At 45.6% G+C, this 23,823-nt stretch overlaps 1 protein-coding gene across 3 annotated transcripts in view; it reads right to left on the bottom strand.

Moving 5' to 3' along the window:
- Positions 1-23,823, bottom strand: part of CPNE2 (copine 2) — a 157,286-nt gene that overhangs the window by 103,192 nt on the left and 30,271 nt on the right. For all 3 annotated transcript variants that reach the window (XM_067552185.1, XM_067552176.1, XM_067552167.1), the window contains exons 2-3: positions 17,309-17,506; positions 668-847 (exon numbers count right to left, since the gene is read on the bottom strand). In XM_067552185.1, the coding sequence (XP_067408286.1) occupies positions 668-847; positions 17,309-17,476 (348 nt within the window). In that variant the 5' untranslated portion in view covers positions 17,477-17,506. The remainder of the gene's footprint in view (positions 1-667; positions 848-17,308; positions 17,507-23,823) is intronic.

Below are 23,823 nucleotides of genomic sequence, written 5' to 3'. Positions count from 1 at the left end.
TGCAGACAGAATCTTTGGAGAAGTTGCCAAATCCTAAGACGTCTCCGCTGACCATGTTCGAAAGGAGATTTTTCAGAGGTCTGTAACTTGGCCAAAGTGAGGTAGTTTCACAAAACCAGCAAGAGGCACATGCCTGCACAAAGGTCACCCTTCTGCCAAACGTCAAGCCCTGGCTCCCAACCATGGGGGCGATCAAGCTTCCAGAAAATTCTTTTAAAGAATTGTTTTGAACATGGGCAAAACAACGTGTTTTTCCCTCTAGCCTCGCTCTGAGAAATAACGGAACCATTTTTGATGAAACTTAAAAAAAAAAAATTTCCTCCTGAGGCAAGGGTGACCAGACGTCCCAGGTTTATTCGGGGCTTTTTCTTACATAGGTGCCTATTACCTTCCATCTTCTGTCCCAATTTTTCACACTTGCTGTCTGGTCACCGTACTTTAGGCAGACACCCAACATAGGAAGTTTCTGCCTGAACAGTTAAAGTCTGTCAAAGTCACAAGCAACTAAAAACAGGGTCTTATATTGAAAAGGGCCAGGAAAACTTCACTAACGGCAATGCTACCAGCTATGCCTACAATCACACCCACCCTTACATGTATCTGCAATGCTTAGGGATCTACACATGTGGCGGTTAGTTGCTGGGGCGCAATGTCGCTAGAGACTTACCATGCCCAGGGTGCAAGAGAATTCTCCCAGGAAGTCATGTTCATACAGCTGCACGCTCGACTTGTCCTGGTCAAAGAGAGCAAACTTCAGCTTCTGCACTTCTTCAAAGTGGTAATCAATGACAAACTTCTTGGAGAAGGCTGGGTTGAGGTTATTCACAGCTGTCTCTGTCCTGTCAATCTGCAATTAGAGAAGGAGTTTGAGTGAATGAGTAACAGGTGGTTCAGATATGTACGTGCTGTATCCACCCTGCCACTCACTTAGGTCATGTCTACATGGGGTGTTATTCCGAACTATTCCTAATTAATGTCCTCTGTGTGGATTCTGTTATTCCAGAACAAAAGTGCCTTATTCCGAAAGTTTAATCCACTTTGTTAATCAGGAATCGCGACTCCACTTCAAATTCACACCCAGCCTTAATCCAAATTAGTTTCCCTTTGTAGACAAGCCCTTACATCTGCTCCCTTGCCATTCTGAAACCCCGCAGCAACAATTAACCAGCTACAGAATCAACATTGAGAATAAATATTCTGCATTCAGGATACACATCATAAGTCCATGGTCCTGGACTTTACTACTCAGCACGTGAGAGATGGGACTCATTAAACTGGAGAACTGATGTTCATGGGGGTGAAGTGCAGAGGGTGGAGGTGGTGAAATCCTGTTCCTGTCCTGGGGCCAAAGCACAGGGCAGCAGTGTAACCCCTCCACAGGGCCTCTGCTCCATGCTATGGGCCTGATCCAAAGCTCATTGAAGCCTGTAAGAGTCCGCAATGACTTCAGAAGGCTTTGGGACAGACCCTATTTGTACATTTCACTAGGGCTGCCAGATCAAGTACATCTCACCTCCCAGAACCTGGCCCTCCCCTACCTATGCTCTTTGCCTTGGTCTATGAGGAGCTGGCACCGAGATCCCTTCCATAAAACAGGGGCCTGCAGCAGTCTTCTCAGCACATCTGCTCAGCTAGTCCCCCTTGTCTAGCCCTCACCAAGGGCTTAAACTGTATAAAGGGCCTTTCACTGGGCTTCTTCACCTAGGAATTTCACCCCAAGTGCATGTACATTGTGCACTTAACCCACATGTGTAATTACCTCCACTCTGCCTGGAAAGAGAACATCTGCATCTCTGGCCACTTACACACACTCCTATGCTCTCATGTATCCTAGATGTTTTCTAGTCAAGCACAAAGAACTGAAGGTCCAACCTATGGGGCAGAAAGTTTCTACCAAGGAGCGATAACATTCCTCTGGTTTGAAGATGAGAACCATCTGGCTCCTATTTTCCAGGGCTGCCACAAAATAAACTCATTACACTCAATTTCCATGGATTTGGCACAGCTTGATGGACAATATGCTAGCAGGAGATGTCTGGCAATGCTGATATTCTCAGGTGCCCCCACTGAGGTTTGCTGTTCAAAATAGTCTGCTCTGAACAGCAGTATTTGTGGTCGGGTGAACGTGGGATTATTTGGGAGATGGCACCGGGGGGGGGGGGGGGGGGGCGGCGGAGGGAGGGGAACGACCATTGGATATATGCTGTAGCTACGCATTAAAGCAGCATGTGTCACTTTCTGGCTGGTAGATTTGTGTGTTATGCTGTGTTGTTTGGATTTCACGTCCTCCCCTTGGCGTATTTTAAATGGAAAATCTTTGAAAGGAACCAGATTTTCCATAACCTCCCTGCTGCTGGTTCTCTACCACAGCTGCTATGTCACAGCAGCCTTTTGGCATTCCCATGTGATGCAGATATCAGTGAAACATTGGGATGTACCTGGCAGATGAGACCCCAGCCTTCACCTCCTTCAATGGAGGAGTATTGTGCTCAACACGGCACCTGCTGCAGACCGGACCGGGATTCTGGAAGGGATATTCCCACCAGAGCCCTAGAAACTCACCACCATCCACAGCCTCAACAACGCACTAGCCGGGTCTTGGCCCAGAATAGCTTCCAATGTATTGTTAGCTTCATAACAAGCTGAGGATGGGAGCAGCCCCAGTGCAACCTGTAGGGACATAAGTCTGCCTTCCACAGCAAATAGAGATGTGGTCTAGCCATTGCAGAAGGGCACCAAAATCTTTATTTGGGCACCTTTATAAGTGGCCTGATTTTCAGAAGTGCTACGAAGCTGCCACTTTATTTCGGGTGCCTTTTTCAGAAACCCAACTTTGACAATGTTGGCCTTAATACTCATCCCCTAGATACAGTGATGGCATGATCTTAAGAAATGCTTATAGCTTGCTACTACGCCAATATAATGCTACCACTGAGACTGGTGTGCTGGCTGCTCCGGCAGCAGAAAGGAGGGGAGATGAGTCTCTTTTTGAAGGAAAAAGCACAGTATCTTCGTTGATGATGTGTGTAATTACGTTGCACTAGAATTACTGTCACCTCTGTGCTAAGCTCTGGGTTACATGCACGCCCAGGTCGGAATTCCCCTCCCATCACGCCAGCTTTTTACATCTGCCTGTTACTACGGGAACATTTATAACAGCAGCAGAAAAAACAGGCCTGATCTGACATCCAAAGGCTCTGCCGGAGCAAAGGAAGCAGCTGGTCGCAAGCCAGGCCTGGAGCGTCCAGGGCTGAGCGCAGTGGGGAAGAGGCAGCGTACTGGCTCTGTGGAGGCAGGCGGGAACAGCCAATCCTGCACTACTCTCAAGGAACCAGAAGGGCTGCCACAACCAAGGGGCATTAAGTAATGGAACAAGCGGGGGGCAAATTCTGGAAGAGCTCTTGACAGGGAGGCAGTTTCTAGCAGCTTGGCTAAATTCTTCCTCTTAGCCTTCCTTACTGCTAACCATTGCCGGCAGGCTGATTCTGTTGGCTCTAAGCAGACTAGACGAATGGCCAGAATGTCTGTTTGGGGTAGAGAACTAGGGACTGGGTCAGAGAAAGTCATTCAGGCAACACCCTAGAACAGCCAAGCGAGGGGAGAAAGCTTACGCTGACATTTGGTTTGTTGTGTGAGGTTGCCAGTGAAGCTCAACTCTAAAGTCCTCCTCTTTCCACAAGCCCAACCACTAGCCACTTGGTCTCAGTCTCCTTCTCTCCCTCCCCTACCTGAACAAGGCTTATTGAATATGAAAGGGCCCCTCAGCTCTCCTTTGACCCCAGTTCACCTTCTCTACAGCTCTCACACAGGGTTTTTTCCTGTTTCGCACAGACTGGTCATTTTTCCACTCGCAAGTTCCCACAGTTTTAAAAGGGCAACTGGCCAGCAGCATTAGCCTGGATGGGTCACTTGGGCCCTTTCTGAGTCACCGGTGCCAGGTGTTCTCGTTGGCCAGGAAGCCCTACTGTCCTTCCTCTCAAGCGTTTCCTTCTGCAACACCCCATGTATTTATTTTCCAGCCTCGAATCCCCAGCGGGGCTGAAAAACTCTGCCCGAAGTCTCAGGAGAGCGCTCCCTGTGGCGAGCGCAAAGGGCTGGATCGGGTGGGAGACAGGTGTATATTTACACTGTACCCCAACACGTGCCCATACCTATCACACGGCTGTCCCCTTGCCTGTAACATCACCTAACCACTCCCTCCTGCTGGAAAGCTCTGACTAACGCTGGCATCCACTCAATTCGCTGCTGAAAAAGCTACTGGACGTTTTGTTTTCATTAACTGGCTTAGCGGCAATGGAACTCACCTTACTAGAAAGGCTGAGAAGGAAGAGTGACAGCATCTTGGCGTCATCAGCTACATTTCCAGTGCCCATGCATGCCCCAAAACACCTCACACAAAGGCTGAGGTGAAGCTGAGGTGAAGCTGAACTTAGCTCCAGCTGGTTTGCATATGAGTCACAAGGACTGGCAACCAGTTGAAGGATTGCAAACAAATGAACAACAACATACTGAGTTGGGGGAAGGCGCACAGTGGGTTGAGGCGAGAATTGTGTTGGGTCTGGTTCGATACAAGATCCTCACTGATCTGGAAGAGGGAGTACACAGAGAATTGGTGAGGATCCAAAACTCAGAGGAGGTACAAACACCAGTAAGGGCAGAAAAATCCTATTAAGGAAGCTAGGGCAAATAAAACCAGATTCAACCTCAGAAATATACCCAGGAAAACATAACCTGAAACAACAACAATGGGAGGGAAAAATACGGGAGGCAGTAATGGGGAAGAACACGAGACTCAGAAGACAGCAAATTAGATGAGTTTGCATGTGCTATGTCAGAAAGAGGCCAATGGACCAGGAAAGCCAAGGTCCCTCTCTACACGACGAGGTGAAAGCCACATCTGACATGGCTGATTTACTGCACACATGGGATATCGAATGTTATTCTTGGAACTTCATTATCAGAAACATTCTCTCTGTTGCAATGACACCTAGCGATCCGGATCAACGCTGCGGCCTCACTGAGCTAGGCCCTTATAAACATAGTGAGAATGTCCCTGCTCTAAAAAGCGGATACTCTAAATAGACAAAGCAGGCAAGGACTGAGGACAAAGAATTTTTACTGATGGGGAACTGAGGCACAGAGAGATTAAAGTGACTTTCTGAACAAACACCCCGAAAGTCTGTGGCCAAGCTAGGAAATGAACGCTGATCTCTCGAGTCCCTGACTAACCCCGTAGCCACACAACCAGCCTTCCACCTCTGACGAGAGAGACAAACAAGAGAAAGTTCAGAGAAAAGGCCCGTGCCCCCAGGAAGCTGAAGAGACAGATTAATAAGGGAAAATTCAAAGAGCTAAGTAAATATATCTTGGCTAAGCAACTGCTAAGTGGGAAGTGAAGGGTATAACATGAAAACCACCTACAAAGGTTTCAAGGCTGTAAATGCATAGGAAGCGGAGGAATGAGAGCAGTAAAAGGAAGTACAGTGACGAATACTGGGATGAATTTAAAAAGGGGGAATCTAGGCTGATTGAAGAGGCTTCTTATCAGATCTTCTAGCTGTGGGATAGAATTGCCAGGGAAACAGACCACCGCTAAGGCGTTTAAGATTGAACAGGATAGCGGGCTGCTAAATACACCGCACATGGAACAATCCTGCCCTGACAAAGTCAGATGGATAAGATGATCTAGCAGGTCTCTTTCTATCTCAGTTCTGTTATTTAAGGACAAAGTTGCTGGAGTGATTACAATGCACACAGATGTGATTTTATCAAAACATGCCATTTTTAAGCAACTAGAGAGGCACTGTCTCATGAGATTCAGTTTCCAAGCTCCCGGCTCAGACAGATTAATAGCACCATGGCCTGTGCCAAAGGCTTCCTGACACAGAAGGACTCCAGTCCTGACATGTTTTTCTTGGCTGTTGCTGCTGGAAAACGGTGGTGCTTTGAGCCTTGTTCAACGTGTGCTACCTGGAGCCGTACACCACACAGCAACATCCACTGCCTCTGAAAGGCAGCACTGTTTGGATTTGCACAGCTGGGGCCAGCGTCCAAGGGCTGGACTTCTGAGGCCTGCTACAACAGTTTGTGAGGGTCTGATGAATTCAGTGGCCACTCATTCACTGCCTTGAGTTTTTCCTCTCTGTTTGCCCTTCAGCCTGGGTCACTTCACAGCAGCCCGACGCAACAAAGACGGGTGCCCTCTTCCTTCAAACCATGACCCCCAACATTCAGGCTTCAGTCACCGGCTGATCCGTGATGCATTCCCCCCATAATTGTGTGCACCAGGTCACTGCTGCTGAAAGAGGCACCGTAGGAAACAGCGCACTGATTAATGGGATGCTCCTAGTTACTGAGGCAGAGGGAACAGGAATTAAACTGTCCCCTTCTCCTAAGACAATTGGTGATGTTCACCTTGGGGTCATGGCCCAGCAGGCAAGAACAAGACAGCTTCATATGGTCATAGTACCAGCCATCCCAGTTGTACCCATCTATTGTACGTATACAGCCCCCATTACTGTAGTATCTGAGCACCTCACAATCTTTAATGTACATATCCTCACCACACCTCTGGGAGACAGGGCAGTGCGGTTATCCCCAGTGTACACACGAGGAACCGAGGGGCTCATCTACAGAGTTGTTCCTGATTAACTATCCCGGAGTAACTCCACATGGGGAATAAAAGGGCCTTGTTCCTGTTTAAAGAGGATTAAAGCACTCTTGTCCCAGAATAAGAGCATCAACACATGGAGTTACTCAGGGACAGCTCTTGTGCTTTAAACTGACAGCCTATTCTAATGGATGTTAACTTCCAAGTATAGACCAGCCCAAGTGGTCACACAGGGAATTGAACTCAGGTCTTCCAAGCCAGCTCCCTAACCACTAGACCAGCCTTCCCTACCATATGTGAAGAATATTGCCATTAAAACTGACAAGGGAAACTCCTCCGGCTTCCTCCCTTAATAACACTGAATTCCAACAAAGAGCACTATTTCCTTCCTCATTTCAACTCCAGATCGCCCACGCCTTGTCTCCATTTTCTTTGTTTTTAAGAAAGTCATGACCAGACAACGCCACCTCCCTCTGCATTTCTAGAATGCTTGCCAACCCTTTGCCTGCTGAAGGCCCCAAAGAACTGCACAAACAGGAAAGAATTTTGCTTCACTGCCTCCATGTTCATTAGATCAGCATCATCCCCATTCTGCAAGTCGGGAAACAGACACCAGAGAGGTGGAGTGACTCCCCTAAGGTCCACACTGAGCAAACTGTCGACACTGGAACAGAACACCTGTATTCTCCTGGCTCGCAGTCCCTTGCGCTAACCACTAGACAATACTCCCTTCTGCTAATGAGCACCTGCCTCAAACACTAATCCATATGTACCATGAAGACCACTGGTTTCACCAGGAATCAGGGATGCAGACAGAATGCCTGCAAGCGCTGGAAAGCTATAAATGGATACGTAACAGGAGAGGACACACCTTTTAGTTCCACTGAAATATATTCAGTGTAGGAGAGATTTTTTGGAGGGACAGAGTGGAAATATGGTAATTTTGCTAAAAAGATGGGGAGAGCTGGTCTATATAAGGCACTAACTTATTCCATCTTAATTGCCAGGAAAACATGTGGCGTAAACGAATGTCATCTCAAAATAGCTTGCTACTGCACCCCCTGGGAAGATGAAAAATCAAATGATCAGCAATACGTGAGTAGCGTTATCCAGCACAATGGGATCCTGCTCCTGATTCAGAACTCTAGAATGCTGCTGCTGTAACACTAAATATTGAGAGGTTTGCTCCACGCTGAAGGACTCCAGATTTCTACTCATTAAAACCCGACCAACCAACACACAGGGGAAAGTAATAAAACCTACGAACCCAAGCAGAGGTTTTGCCCTGAAGGAGAAGGCGTGCCAGAGATCCCCATGAAATACCCTAGGGATATTGTGAATGCTATTGATCCACAAGGAAGGCATTCAGATACAATGGTGATGGACGGCTGCACAAAACCCTAAAGATGGACAACTCCACAAACCACATGCAGCCATAGAGAAATCCTCTCCCCCACCCTGAAATGCAGTCACCCCTGGGATGGAACACAGCAGCTGTTTTAACAGCTCAGAGCAACTCTACATAGTGCGGGACAGGATATGAAGCTATGGAGCCAGCTGATTCTTCAGGAAATAGGATTTACAGCCAGGCCAGCTGCCATGATTTTATCACAAGTCTCACCAGATCAGCTGGGTTTCTTAGACTCCCAGCTGCTGGAATCAGGAGACTGCACGGGAATCTCAGCTTTCATTTAAGTTTCCAGCCTTCATGATTCTGGGGAAAGGCTTGAAAATGTGAAGCGAGTGCTTCCAAAAATGTCATAAATCCAAATGTATTGTTTTTAAGCGAATTTCACAATTTTTTTGCACCTGACAGTTTTTTTTATCTCTTGGGGTTGGATAACGAGCAGGGAGAATTACTCAATTTGGTATTGGGCTAGGGTACACCAGCAATCTCCCTCTGCTAGAAAGATTTCCTGCCCTTTTTACATCCACTCACTCAGTTTTATCTCATCTAAAAGACAGAGACCCTGATTCTCTGCTCCTCTGTCCCTGCACAGGAACGTGGCAGTAGATGGCACAAGAGTACATTTAAGTCACTGTCTCTCTTCCTGTAATATTGGGCAGCTGGGATCTACCTGAACCCCAGCATAAATCTGAGCAGCCACAAGGTTGCTCACATTTATGATCAGGCTGTAATTGCCACGGAGAGATCCCATCAGCCAGGTGAGACTAGCCCAAGCACTGCACAGTCCAGCCATACTCCCATCTCCCTATGCACAGCCCCAAAATGCCCCCTCTGCTGGGAGCACGGCTGGCAAAGAGCCATTCCAGCAACTCCCTACTGGCCAGGCCTCCCAATCGATAGGGTGTATTCCACCTTCCCTTTGGGCTGATCTGGTGGTTTAAAGGAGCCAAAACAACCCAGGGAATCTGGCCCCCAAGTCTTGAAGTGAATTCTGTATTATTCCAAACTGCGTCAGTGTAACCATGAAACCAGACTGGTTTTCTGATTTATTGCTTTTTAAATAAGACTTTCACTGGCGCCTCAGTAACATGATTAGACAGAAGCCCTGGGGACCACGTCATAGAGAACTCCTTTTGCCCTCAGTGCCTCGCTCCATGCCAAAGACGGGGAGCAGCAGAGCTAAGTAACCCTGTCTGCAGCCTGAAGAGCTGATGCCTGGTTTTAAAGTGAGTGGAGGAGACTGGTGCAGGGCACTAGTCCACAGATCATTCTCCTGGACTTGCAAAACCCAGTCAACAAGAAGCCACTCCTACGACTGGGCTAAGCAAATCCTACAGCCTTAACTCGGATGCTAACAACAGGTATTAGCTCTTCAGTTAGGGAGACTGTTGAACTTACTACTCTCAAACCACTGGTATTTAACTCTACATTGGCACACTACAGCTTCTCTGGAAAAGGGTCAGGGGAACAGAGCTGGGCTGTCAGTTTAGTGTAGATCAGAGAAAATAGTGTGGTGGCGGCAATGGGGAAGAGATACACCTTGCTGAAGAAAAACATTTAGCAGGAACCAAAAAAAGTGAAGTTTATGGAGTGCTTATGGAAAAGCCACAGCAAGATCATAAAGCTACTGCAATCATGTAGTCTGACCTCCTGCATAAGCACAGGCCATGCAACTTCCCTGAGTTAATTCCTGTTTGATTCACATCATACAGTCATGTTTCCAATGGGTAGCAATGCTGGAAAAGAAAGCCAGGGGCTCCAGGAAGGGGACACTCGGCAGCTTTTGGGTTAAGCTGATCTCAAAAGTTTAGTTATTTAATTCTTGATACTGCAGTAGGGACCTTGGGGGGGAGGGAGGGAAACTGACCCCAAAAGCAAATTGTACAGGATTATTGATCCCTCTCATTGCAGAAGTTATCTCTGGCTCCAGCACCTATGATCACACCTCCCAGTCGTTCCAGATTTTGCAAAACATCCCGTATTTCAACTGGCCACTTTCCACAAATATGAAGAGACCCCCGTTATCCATGGGACTGCTGCAAGGACCTCGGTGTCATGACCTCAGGAGTTCTGCTCTCATCCCTGCTGACTGCTGCACAGTATTTCCACGCACTCTGGAAAAGATGGCTTTCCTGCACTCACAGAGGGAAAGCTTCCCTGAGAACAGGTTTATAGTAGATCATGTTATAATCTGTCCGTTACGCTGCAGTGCGCAAGAGAAAGCAGGGAGGGCACTTGTTTTTTGTCACAAAGGTATGAGCTCTAAACCTTCAAACCTGCCACTGACCCATTACCAGGTAAAATGCCCTTTTCACATCACAACTGTTACACAGGAAAAAAACAACCCCATTCCTCTCTTTCCCTTAACATTTATGGTTGGTTTCTTTATCCCACACAGAGTTAAACCAACAGAAAGAGCCATTTGGATCCAAATGTGGAAGAGAGGTTGTATATATATTTTAATCTGTCCCAGAAAGAACACCAGACTAAATAAAGGTTTCTGCGTGGGCCAAGTGGAGCACCTTGAATTGTATAAAACAAGCACAAAATGGGGAAAAAGAAACCTTATTGAGGGCGAAGGAACAAACCATCCCGATGTGCAGAAAGAATAGCAAATATGGAGGTGCCCAGCTTGGCTTAACAAAGAAGTCTTTGATGAGCTTAAACACAAAAGAGAAGCTTACAAGAAGGGGAAGCTTGGTCAGATGACGAGGGAGGATTATAAAAATACTGCTCGAACATGCAGGAATGAAATTAGGAAGGCCAAAGCACAATTGGAGTTGCAGCTAGCAAGGGACGTGAAAGGGAACAAAAAGGGTTTCTACAGGTATGTTACCAACAAGAGGAAGATTAGGGAAAGTGTGGGCCCCTTACAGAATGGGGGAGGCAACCTAGTGACAGAGAATGTGAAGAAAGCTGAGGTACTCAATGCCTTTTTTGCCTCTGTCTTCACAGACAAGGTCAGCTCCTAGACTACTGCACTGGGCAACACAGAATGGGGAGGAGGCGAACATCCCTCAGTGCTGAATGAACAGGTCCAGGACTATTTAGAAAGATTGGACATACACAAGTACATGGGGCCAGATGCAATGCATCCTAGGGTCCTGAGGGAGTTGGCTGATGTGATTTCAGAGCCATTGGCTATTATCTTTGAAAGCTCATGGCAATTGGGGGAGGTCCCTAATGATTGGAAAAAGGCAAATATAGTGCCCATCTTCAAGAAAGGGAAGAAAGAGGATACAGGGAACTACAGACCGGTCAGCCTCACCTCAATCCCTGGAAAAATCATGGAGCAGATCCTCAAGGAATCCATTTCAAGGCACTTTGAAGAGAGGAAGGTGATCAGGAACTGTCAACATGGATTCACCAAGGGCAAGTCATGCCTGACCAACCTGATTGCCTTCTATGAAGAGGTGACTGGCTCTGTGGATGTGGGTAAAGCGGTGGACGTGATATACCTTGACTTTAGCAAAGCTTTTGATACAGTCTCCCACAGTATTCTCATCAGCAAGTTAAAGTAGTATGGGTTGGATGAATGGACTATAAAATGGATAGAGAACTGGCTAGATCATCAGGCTCAACAGGTAGTGATGAATGGTTCCATGTCTAGCTGGCAGCCGGTCACAAGTGGAGTGCCCCAGGGGTTGGTCCCGGGGCCGGTTTTGTTCAACATCTTCATTAATGAGCTGGAGGATGGGGTAGATTGCACCCTCAGCAAGTTTGCAGATGACACTAAGCTAGGGGGAATGGTAGGTACCCTGGAAGGTAGGGATAGGATATAGAGGGACCTAGACAAATTGGAGGATTGGGCCAAAAGAAATCTTATGAGGTTCAACAAGGACAAGTGTAGAGTCCTCCACTTAGCACGGAAGAATTCCATGCACAGCTACAGACTGGGGACCGACGAGCTAGGCAGCAGTTCTGCAGAAAAGGACCTGGGGGTTACAGTGGATAAGAAGCTGGATATGAGTCAGCAGTGTGCCCTGGTTGCCAAGAAGGCTAATAGCATATTGGGCTGCATTAGTAGGAGCATTGCCAGCAGATCGAGGGAAGTGATTATTCCCCTCTATTTGGCACTGGTGAGGCCTCATTTGGAGTATTGTGTCTAGTTTTGGACCCCCCAGTACAAAAAGGATGTGGACAAGTTCGGGAGAGTCCAGCGGAGGGCAACAAAAATGATTCGGGGGATGGAGCACAAGACTTATGAGGAGAGGCTGAGGGAACTAGGTTTGTTTAGTCTGCAAAAGAAAAGAATGAGGGGGGGATTTGATAGCAGCCTTTAACTACCTGAAAGGAGGTTCCAGGGAGGATGGAGCTAGGCTGTTCTCAGTGGTATTAGATGACAGAACAAGGAGCAATGGTCTCAAGTTGCAGTGGGGGAGGTCTAGGTTGGATATTAGGAAAAAGATTTTCACTAGGAGGGTGGTGAAGCACTGGAATGGGTTACCTAGGGAGGTGGCGGAATCTCCATCTTTAGAAGTTTTTAAGCTGCAGCTTGACAAGGCCCTGGCTGGGATGATTTAGCTGAGAAGTCCTGCTTTGAGCAGGAGGTTGGACTAGATGACCTCCTGAGGTCCCTTCCAACTCTAGTATTCTATGATTCTATGTTCTAAGAGTAGAAATCCTGTGAATCTAACCCAGATCATCGTATTAGCATCACCAAAGTAATTCAAGACTGACATGGGCTTTAGATTTCAATTGAAATGAATTTTTATTGCTGTTGAAAGGTGCTGAGAATTCAGAGTCCTGGACACTTAAGATCTTCTTTATTCTCACAGAACAGATATAACATAGACAACGGCAGGGAAAGATTCTCAGTGCTGCCCCATCATTGTTTCCCAACCCTGATCTGCAGGGATCACTCTAGGGGCTGAGGGTAGTTCAAGCTGTAACCCAGGTCATTCATTGGCTTCTTTGCCAAGACCTTCTTGGTGTCAGTCAATTAGTTCCAATTGTCAATGCTTTTTGATGGGCACACCTGTTCCCAGGGACAATCTACTTGTTTCACATAAGGCATAGAGTGGTCTTTAGCTATTGATTACCTTCTGCCATTACTAGCCTGGGCCAAATTCATAGCAGTGACCTACAGGTTAGAAGCGAATGGCTCCACAACCTATGACCAATTCCTACATCCCGCAATTATTCCAGCGCTGTTGATGGCTTTTCCATTCAGTAACATGTCTTCCAACACATTATGTCCCTCAGAATCATAAAAACAAACCTGCAGTTCCTTGCACAAACATCTTGGCCCCGGGCCTTCTTCAATGCTTTTGCTGAACACTGAGCCAACATGTTTTGTCTGCAGAATCTCAGGTTTTATTTTAAAATGCAAACTCCCCATGGAACTGCTTCCCAGCCGTTGTCACAAGAGGACAGGGTGCCCATCATCCCTCAGAGCAACATGTTCCCAAGGTAGGGACCAGTCATTAAAGTAAGACCAGGGGCTGCCCTTTAGAAAGCGGTGAACTCTTGGTTCTGAGTAACTGCAGGAACCTCTGTTATGAAGAGGAGAACTTCCACTTCAATCTCAGGGGACAGAAAGAGAGAAGCTGGGGTTGGTTTGCTGATGGTCTTACCAGAGAGCTGTGTAACTATGGCGAGTCTATCTAAAACACTCCATATTGGGGTAGCTTAAATACAGTGCAAGGGGTTCTACAATCCAACCTGCAGGAATTCTCATCTATAAACGCAAAAGTTCCATACACACAAATTACATGCAAGGAATCTGCCTCGATCCACATGGAAGGCTACTCAGATCTAGAAGGACCCTTTTACATGTTAGGACCAGTAGTCTCGGTATGACAGATGAGGAGACCTGCAATATTGTCTCTCTTACGCAAGGGATCCTAGAGCTCCTAGGAATTTGCCAAGATGCTCCCCGGGATTGGGCAAGGTACATCCTCGTTAGTTACCAAACACAAATGGTGCCTGAAGTGACTTTAAGCACTCCTATACTTGTGATATGCCCTAGCGCTGCATTCCAGTCTAATGCATATTTTCGGCTGGCACTTCTTTTTCTAATATTTTTTGGATGGTGGATTCTTGGTCTCTGGCCAGAACCTACTTAAATCTTCAAATAATTCATCCAATTCACACACCATTAGTTTCATTAGCAGCTTCATACTACAGAAGCAGAGTGCCTGAAACAAGACCACACAATGGCTCTTGAGCTTTGCATTTTTAAGGGGAATAAATGTAATGTCTTGTTCCATTGTCACAGGTCTGGGTGGATGCTGGAGTTCCTCTCCTCCCGAAACAAACTCATATTTGCAGGCACTGCCAGGGATTGGGGGGGCACACAATATCATGTTTAAGGGGTGGCAAAGGGAGTAAATGAAAGCAGCTCTCTGATCCTCATTAACCCACAAAAGAGGAATCATGATGCTAACGCTGATTTTCAATATGAGCTGGGGCAGTGTGTTTCTCTTTAAGGAACCTCAGCTGGCCCTTGCTGATGGGCAAAATTATTATTTGCAAAAGAACTGCCCAATAGCTGCTAATCTCTGGTCACAGCTGCTGGGCAGCATAACTTGTGTTTTCTCTGATGTGCTAAAATGAGTGGAAGTGATATTCTAGTTCTCTCCCTCTAGACTTAAGAATTTGTTTCTCCCTCCTCTACTACATGAGTTTGCCTTCTGAAATGGAGCTGTAGGGCCTCTTGATAACAGGATCAAAATAACACACATGACTAATCTATGCAACCTTGTCTTCTCAAAATGGTTAACTATATCTTCCCCCTCCTCCCCATTATGTTTTTGATCTTGTCCTTCTTTAGAAGATAGGTTCTTTGTTGCCACGACCCCCATAGTATAGGTCTGCACAATATCCAGCACAAATGAGATAAGACTTCACTCTTAAGTTTGGTCTACAATGCCGGTGGATTCTGGCAGCAGTCAACTGGAGATGCGTAAGTTATGTAGAGTAGCTTGTGCATCTCCCGTCGACTTCCTGACTTCTACTTACTGCACCGTCCCTACTGCACTGCGCTGACAGAAAATGCCCTCTGGTCAATGCAGCGTTACTCTTTTTGTGGTGGTCAATTAACGGCATCAACTTCCAGATCGATTGAGCGGGTCTCCACTGCCACTCAATCAATCCCCGCAGAATCGATTTGGCACTGCCGACAATGCCGCCAGCAGTGTAGACATACCCTTAGATTTCCTCTCAACTTTCTTAGACCCATCAAACTCCAGCCCTGGAAAAAACTAGGTTCCAAATCTGTTCTCCCCAAAGATGTTAATTTTGACATGGTCTCATGACCTATAAGGCTGTGGGGTGTTTACATCTGAAGGCGAAGAAACAAGCCATGATAGTGTTAAGATGCAGCTTCTGCTCAGTGTCTCCTCCAATTAAGGGCGACAGGTGCAGCATATACGTCTCATCAAGCCAAGCACAATCAGCACTCATGACCAGCTCAAAGACTTTTACCAGTGAGTCACTGACTGGACTGCAGCATGGAACTGAACCGCATCACTTTAGTGCATCCGGCTCACAGCAATCTTCTCCTTCTTCTTACCCAGTGGCCCCACCTGCTGTCCAAAACTAAGGATCTGAAATTCATTAAGGGCCTGACCTCAAGCTCATTGACCTTCATGGGCTTTGGATGAGATCCTAGGTATTTAAACACAACCCACTCCCATGGTCTCCCTGAGCAAGGCAAGTCAACAGTACCTCATCTACCAGTCCAAACCTGCACCATCATTTAACCTAGAATACTAGACCACAGACCTAATGACGAGCTAATTTAAATCAAAAGAACAGTTTCAGACTTAGCTGGGGCTCCAAAAAACAGCTCATCTTAATAAAGGTGGAATTGCATCTCTGGATTCCACCGTGGATCTTGGCACACTGCACACCACATTAGATTGGCATTGCCATACATTCAGATTGGTCTTGAGTCATTAGGGACCATGATAGGATTGCACCAAGCCACTGCACAGAACTGCTGATTGCGAATTAAGCAACTCTGGACCCTTAAGGGATCATTTTAAGCCTTCATGGTGCGTTGACGGAGGTTGATATTTATGAGCACTGTAGTCATCATTCTAAGGTTTTTGTCCCAATTACAAGAGAGACAAGTCTGAGAGATGAATGTAACGGCAGCAAAAGCAGATGCATCACAGTTAGAACTTATGTACCCACATATGCGGCTCTGAGAAGATCACTTATCAAGGGAGTTTTCATCCTCAGTGGTGGAAGCTATTACTGTAACAGCCCAAGGAACTGAAGAACGGAAGGTGCTTTCCAGGATGGAAGACTTTTCTTTGTCTAAGGATTGGGATGGGGAGGGATGGAGCAAAGAATTATCTGAGCTCCTTTGCTGCTTAGGGAGTAGCTGAACTACAGAAGAAACAGATGTCAGTGTGTTTAGCACTGAAGACTCTCAGAGCCTTTTGACACATATGCAGTGTTTTGTCACAGTGCCTAATATAGAGGCTTTCAGGATAACTTGGGAATGCTCTTAAATTTCCAATACACCCCAGAGATAATCACATGTAGCTGATTATTCCTCTTAAAGGTAAAATACCGATTAAACACGAAAAGGCAGTGACAGGTGCAATCAAGTCTAAATGAAAGATGACAAACCATAAACAATTCAGGGTCCACTTGAAAAACGTGGACGCTTGTCCAAATAACTTGGCTTAATTTTAACAGGAACTAGGTGCCCAGCTGGGCTTGGAGAGCTTTAAAAATCCCTCTACCAGTTGTATCTTGAAAATTGGGCTATAGATCTCACGGGCACAAGCTCTCGTGCTATTTCCATTACTTCCTGCTTGTGGTCTTGCTGGAAGCACTAAGACAAGAGTCTGTGTATTTCAGTATTTCTGCCCCAGATTTTGGCTGGGCTACAAGCACAGACATAGGGGAACGTGGAAGACATTAACTTGTTCCAATCATGGAACAAGCAGCTGTGGCTCTGATTTGGGAGTGAGCGATTTGGTAAATTCACATAGCATTCATTTTATTAGCTTTTTTTGCTGAATTCAGATTAAATCAAAACTACACCACATAGAAATTTACTATGTATGTTTGTTAAAAGAGTGGTGTTCAAATGATTGAGCCATTCAGTCTAGACAACATTTATAAATGGAGGCACTTGATCCCTGTGTGCCTCTGTTTCTCCACTCTATTTCCTGTCCATTCAGGTCCTGATCCTGCAAACATTTAAGGACATGCATAACTTCATTCATGCACGTAGCCCCATTGGCTTCCGTGGGACTATTCACACTAGTAAAGCTATGTCCACACCAATAGCATGGGGTAGGCAGTAGGAGGACATTGTGACTTACCTCTGTCCATTTTCCATTGACTTCCATGAATAAGACACAAAACGGGTCAGATTTGGAGGTCACGTCCCTGTCCAGAAGGTTTTGGCCACACACGGATAATTCGACTTTGCAAACACAGTACTGGGTCCCGACAGACCCAGAAGGGGCGGGGCTTAACGTATACGCCATGGACTCTGGTAGTAAAAACTCCAAACAATTCTGCAGAAGACAAGGGAATAGAGGAAAAAACGTTAGTCGTGGCAGAAAAGAAAACAGCGAGGTAATTGTAGTAAACATTACATCAGTTCACGCTTCAGCAGCAAAGCTCCCAAAATGGTTTCTGTATTCAAGCATGTGGCAATATTCAGAGTCTTAGCCTTTTACATTAGCTCAATCCTTGGCTTCCAGTCCTGATCTGTACCAAACATTTTATTTTGTCTGCATTTTCTACTTGTCATGGGCCAAGTGACCAGGGACCAAGGAGAAGATAGCTGATATAAAAAGGCATTATAACCTAGCAGAATCAGCAATAACAAAGACCAACAGCTTAAAGCTAGAAAATTCAAACTGAAAACAAGATTTTTTTTATTTCTTTATTTTTTTTAAATAGTGAACGTAGTGAACATTGGAACAGCTCCCAAGGAGTGTGGAGAATACTCCATCACTTGGAATTTTTCATCAAGTTTGGAGGCCTTCCTCCAAGAGACATTTTAGCTTACAAGTTCTCAAACTGGGCGGCAGGGCTGAGGGGCATGTAATGTATTCTGAGAAGCTTTGGGTGGAGGAGTGGGGAAAACCTACTGCATACATTATACCCACAGCAATGAATAACTAACAAAGTTGATTCCTCCAGACATATCAGGTCTTCAGATGGTGCTGTGCGTTTGACTCTAGATGGTGCTGTGCATTTGGATGGATTTCTGGTAAGCTTGCATAGCATTATACAAAGTCACTGCCATCTCTGTATGTTAATCCATTTGCTATGAAGTGGTGTGCACATTTAATTGTAAGCATCGACCATTATCACACTTCTGCTCTTGTCCTTATTACAATGGATCGTTGGCTTTTTTTGACTCCATGTCTTACTGTTTTTAATATATAGCGAGAGTTGCATTTAAAAAAAAATCAGTATATGTATTTGTGTGGCACATAAACTATTACAGACACAAAGAAGAGGGGCGCAATCAAATAAGTTTGAGAACCACTGCTCTCGCCTGAAAACATATGGTTGAACTCAGTGTTCGCACGCACCAGGGAAAAATCCCCTGCACTGCAGGAATTATTGGTTGAAATTCTATAGTCAGTGTTATATAGGAGATTAGACTAGATTCATAGATCATAAGGCCAAAAGGGACCAGAACAATCATCTAGTCTGACCTCATATATTGTACTGGCCATAGGACTTTCCTGACTCAATTCCTGTATGGATTAGAACATCTCTTTTAGAAAAACATCCAAGCTTGATTTAAATATTTCCAGTAAGGGAGAATCCACCGTGACCCTTGGTAAGTTGTTCTAATGGTTAATGACTCTCACTGTTAAAAATGTGCACCTTGTTTCAAGTCTGCATTTGTCTAGCTTGAACTTCAGGGTGGCTTCAAGCCACAAAGTCTATGCATAATAGATCTGAAATAAGTAGCAGAAAGGTTCCAGTAATAATCAAGGGAAGGAGGTAGACAGAGGTGCAGTTTTGGGAAGATCCTCGTGAACAGACAGGAGACTGCTTGACCACCTCTATTAAGTTGGTGCCACGATGCTGCCGAGCAGTGAAGTATAAGCTGACATTTAAAAATAAGCCAATGTATGCTGAGTACCAGATAGTTAAATTAGGACAGGGTGCTTCGCCCACAACCAAAAAAAACAAAACAAAAACCACACAGCAAGTCCTGAGTCTGAGTCACCAGTTCCATCCTTTACATAAATATACAGAGGCTCAGCTCAGATTCTAACATTTAACCTAATAAATGAGCAATTCACGGGGCATATAAACACAGGAGGGAATTCCCAACGGAGTCTGCAGGCCACACAGCACGAGCTGGGCAGGAACAGGCCCTACAGGCCGGGCAAACACAGAGCTAGACAAACTGCATGTAGCCTTGCGCGGCTGACAAAGGAACACTGTTACATTTTAACTGGGTAAGAGAAAAACTTAAGGCCAACAGATGCGATTTCATGACATCGATTTTAGACTCCAACTGAAAGTGCCTCAAACAAAAACATTCCCTGGCAGCTTCTGTAATTTAGACATTGTATTTGTAGCCTTGTGCACAAGAATGAGAGGGGGGGTGAAATTTTCTACAGAATCTCAGGCCTTGCCCGCCCTGGAGCAGTGGTGATGCAGTTAAAGCAGTACAGCTTCCCCTAGTGTGGATGCAGTTATAGAGGTATAAACTACACTCTATGTCAGTATAACTATTCCAGTATGGGAAGGGGAATAAACTATACTGGTACAAGGCATCTTTATACCAATATAATTGCACCCACATTAGGGACTGTACCAGTATAGTTGATTGTTTTATTTAAACCTCACAAAAAAACAAAAACTAGCCAAAGTAGTATTGTGTTTAGACCAGACTTAAGTGGTTTAGGAGCCTGTCTCTCATTTTCAAAAGTGATGTTGGCACCGAAGAACCTACAGTCAAGATTTTAAAATGTGTCTAGAGATTCTAGCGGCCCAAACCCCAGCACCTGAAAGCAGCTTGATTTCAGAAAGGGCAGAACATCCAATCTTTGAAAAATCAGGGTCTATTAAGGTATCTTTTGTTGGACACCCAAAAATCTCTACTCAATTATAAAAATCATGGCTTCAGTCTATTGAAAGTCAATGTGATTTAGGCCTTCAAGTACCTAAATCACTTTTGGAAATGGAACTTAGGCCATTTTAAAAACATTTCCCCTGGCCAACATTTTTTGGAAAATGTAAAATTGTAGGGGAAAAAATTCTAAGATTGATCACAAAAAGATGTGGCCGGCTCTTCTGAGAACCTAGAAATGAATGACTGAAAAACAGACTAAGCAGTGAAACTGATTAGTTTATTTTCATTGTCCAAGCTGAGAGAAATGCAACAATAACTGAATAGTAAACTATATTTTACATATTACTTCAATTTTAATAATCCAAGGAGTGGCAGTAATATAAATAAGAAAACCAGTGACGCATAAAAATCTGATTTAAAAAAAAAAACACAGTTGACACCTTCTGACAGCTGTAAAATCTCTTTTTAAAAATTAGAAACATTGAGTAGGGCTGTAAATCACAAGCCACTCTACAGATGTTCATGCTTTTAAGAATGAATTTTTATTCCCAGTGAAAAATGACAGCCCTGAGCCTGCTCGACACACAGGTTTTGCATTGGTATAGCTATTTTGATTAGGGGTGTGTCTTTTTACCAATATAGAGATTGTACTGAAACCACCACAAGTGTGCATACAGTTTATATTAGTCTAAAGGTACCTGACACTGGTGTAGACGATTACCTTTCCCATACACGAATGAGTACACTGGGGCAGATAAAACTGCATCCGCACTTGATGGGTTGTACCACTTTAACTACAGTAGTACGATTAAAGCAGTATAATTTTTGTGCATACACAAGGCCACTGAAATTCCTCGGTATCAATGCCGACAGCAGCATCTCTAGGGGCAAAACGAATGGTTCATGCCCATTCAGCCATTAGCCTCTCTGTGGAGAATGCCAACGCGGGTGCTAATTTGCATTAAATGTAAAATGACATCGAGACCTGCACATTAAGAACTGGACAGCCGGCCACATCTCACTTCACATTACTCAAACATCAATCTACTGATATTGACGCTGGGTCAGCACTGATCCGGGCTGGGTTTGAACCAGCTACGTAGAGGGAGGAAGGCTTCATATGAAATTACTCAGTCTTCCAGATGTACCACGATCTTAACGTTGTGGTAGAAGTAGAGAGAAAGCCCGGGACTCGCACCATTTCAGGGAAACTCAAGAAGAGGGTGTGCTGTTTTAAAGTCTTTAAGCTTGGCGGAGCCAAGTTCTCCACTTTCTACTCCCCCCCCCCCCCGCCTTAAAATTAAGGCTTTTGTCTGCTGTCAGTCCTGGTATAAAAGGGTCTTTGTCTACTCTAGACAACCAGCCCCTGTTCTATGTTCCACTTTGCATGACAGAATGGTGGAAAATAACCCCACAGAAAGAGAGCGGGGAGCCTAGTAAAAGTCTCAGACAAACAGGAGAAAGGCCTGCATGAGCAAGTGACTACCTCTGCAGCCACTGACCGCTAAAGTGGGCAACATTCCTATTAAGGAATCCTATTCAGCATTCAGACAGCAGAGGGCTAACAATGACGAACTGCCCTGTCTCATTACCAGACCTCTAATCCAAAGACAGGCTTGCTATCATACCCGGCCTCTTCTAGCAGAGAACACTGGACTCAAGTACCTGTGTGCACATGCTCAGCCGTTCCCGAGCAACGAGGGGGCCAAAATTCTTAGGCAAACTGGCCACTAGAGACTCTGACATATCTAGAGATCATACCCACACCTCCCAGCATTAGTCCTGTGCTCTCAAAACACCCATGAGAGTAAAGATTTCTAAACAGCAGGGCTTTGTCCCCACTAAAGCCACCTCACCTGTCAGGAGCTGGCTGGGGCAACAGAAAGCAAACGCAGGCTGGTGTTCCATACAGGATTAGGTGTGGCCACAATTCTGATTTAGAGAGAAATGCTTCCTTCCCCTCAGGTGACATATCAGCCCATTAGCTTAGTTGTAAACCAGATGAACTGCCCTAGGGCCACCTATCTCTGATATGACAACATTTCACACAGGCAAGAAGCAAGTGTAAATGTTAACACAAGAGCCAAAGCAGGTGAGAATCGGGCCAAGTTTATTTTTCCAGGTGGAAATCCCTGAATGCACTATCCACCTGTCTTAAATAAACACCTCCCCAGGGGCTGGTCCCCCATCTCCTATTAGCTAACCTTCAGGGCAAGCTGGCTCGGAGGACCAGCACACCTGATGATGATACTATATTTATGATCTGATCCAGAGGAGTTCATTCATAAAATGCAAATTAAAACAGACCCCACCTGTCTCAGTTAGGATTGAAGGGGAAAGAGATTTTCCAGCCCTTCCTTTTCATTGCAGTGCTTCCGAGCAAGTTTTAAATGAAACGTCCAAAAGATTGTTGGCACCAGGATGGAAATAAGTTTTAAGCTGCGTGTATTTTCCACGAGTTTGTGGAAAGTGCAGACTTCTTTTTGGCACTTTCAGTGCAGCCGCTATAACCAGCCCCGCTTTCAGACACTGCTGCTGGGCTCGGCTTGGCGGGTGAGTCTATCTCACAGCAGGCTCGCGGCTCTGCTGGGGAGGGAACAGGATCTCTGCCATGCTTCACGCTGGAGAGAAATGGGGCCAGAGCAGGGAGAATGGAAATCATTTGTACCTGCTACCCTATTACATCTGGGATTAGCCCTGTTTTCTTGGGCTGAGCTCACACACAGTTCTCACAGATCCCGAGTTCATTTCGTGCCATGGGACATGTTACTATGCTGCAAAGCTTGCGTCACAACTCGAAGAAAGACATCTAGAAGAGGGATAGGCCTAAGCCACAAATCTGCAGATCTGAGGATCTGAAACCTCTCAAGGTTCAACATGAATGTTCAGAGCTGGAGTTGCGGCTCAACCCATTATAGAAAAAGGGGGCAGCTTTGAAGGGTTGATCTGAATCCAAACTTCCCCCAAACTTGGGTCACTCAAGCACAGGGTCTGGGTTCACTCCCATCTCTGGTGATGTTGAGTGGAAGAAAAATAGGCTGCTTTGCTCAACAGCTACTCTACTTTCCAGTTAAAAAGCTGCAGACGGGCTCAAAGAAGGGAGAGAGAGGAATGCGGGGCAGGAGACACGACCTGGAACGATTTGCAGGCTCCAAGAAAGATGCACGTGATTAGAACTGGGCAAAAATCTTCCACTTAAATGTTTTTTGACAAACGATTAGGGTTCTCAACTAAATGAACATTTTTACAGAAAGTATCTGCTTTTGGGTTACATTTTGAACACCTCAACCTTTTGGGTTTTCAGGTTTCTTGACAAAGAGTCTAAAGTTTTCTGGAGGGGGGAGGAGGGGAAGCACTTTTCTGACTAGTTCCACAAGTGATACCTGGGGTAGGGGGAAGGGAGAAATAAGAATGGCCATATCAGGTCAGACCAATGGTCCATCTAGCCCAGAGTCCTGTCTTCTGCCAGTGGCCAATGCCAGGTGCTTCGGAGGGAAATGAACAGAACAGGCAATCAATCATTGAGTGATCCAGCCCTGTCATCCGCACCCAGCTTCTGGCAGGAAGAAGTCTTTAAAACCATACTTCTCCCATACACCTGTTCTTTGAGATCGGCTCATGGGACTGCCACTCCTTTCAGCTTAAAACCATAAACATCCTCTGCCTCTAGTCTGATAAACTGTCTCTGCTTCCCTGCAGCAGGGCATGAAAAGGTGATTTTTGTCCTCCTTTATTTACATCACACAGGCATGAGCACTGATGAACTCACTCTCCAGATGC

This window comes from Emydura macquarii, unplaced genomic scaffold (genome assembly GCF_026122565.2).
Source record: "Emydura macquarii macquarii isolate MOO-44397 ecotype Brisbane River unplaced genomic scaffold, CSIRO-AGI_Emac_v2 contig_295, whole genome shotgun sequence".
Taxonomy (NCBI): Eukaryota; Metazoa; Chordata; order Testudines; family Chelidae; genus Emydura; species Emydura macquarii.
Note: the sequence above shows the minus strand (reverse complement) of the source record. Positions and strands in the feature narration are given on the sequence as shown.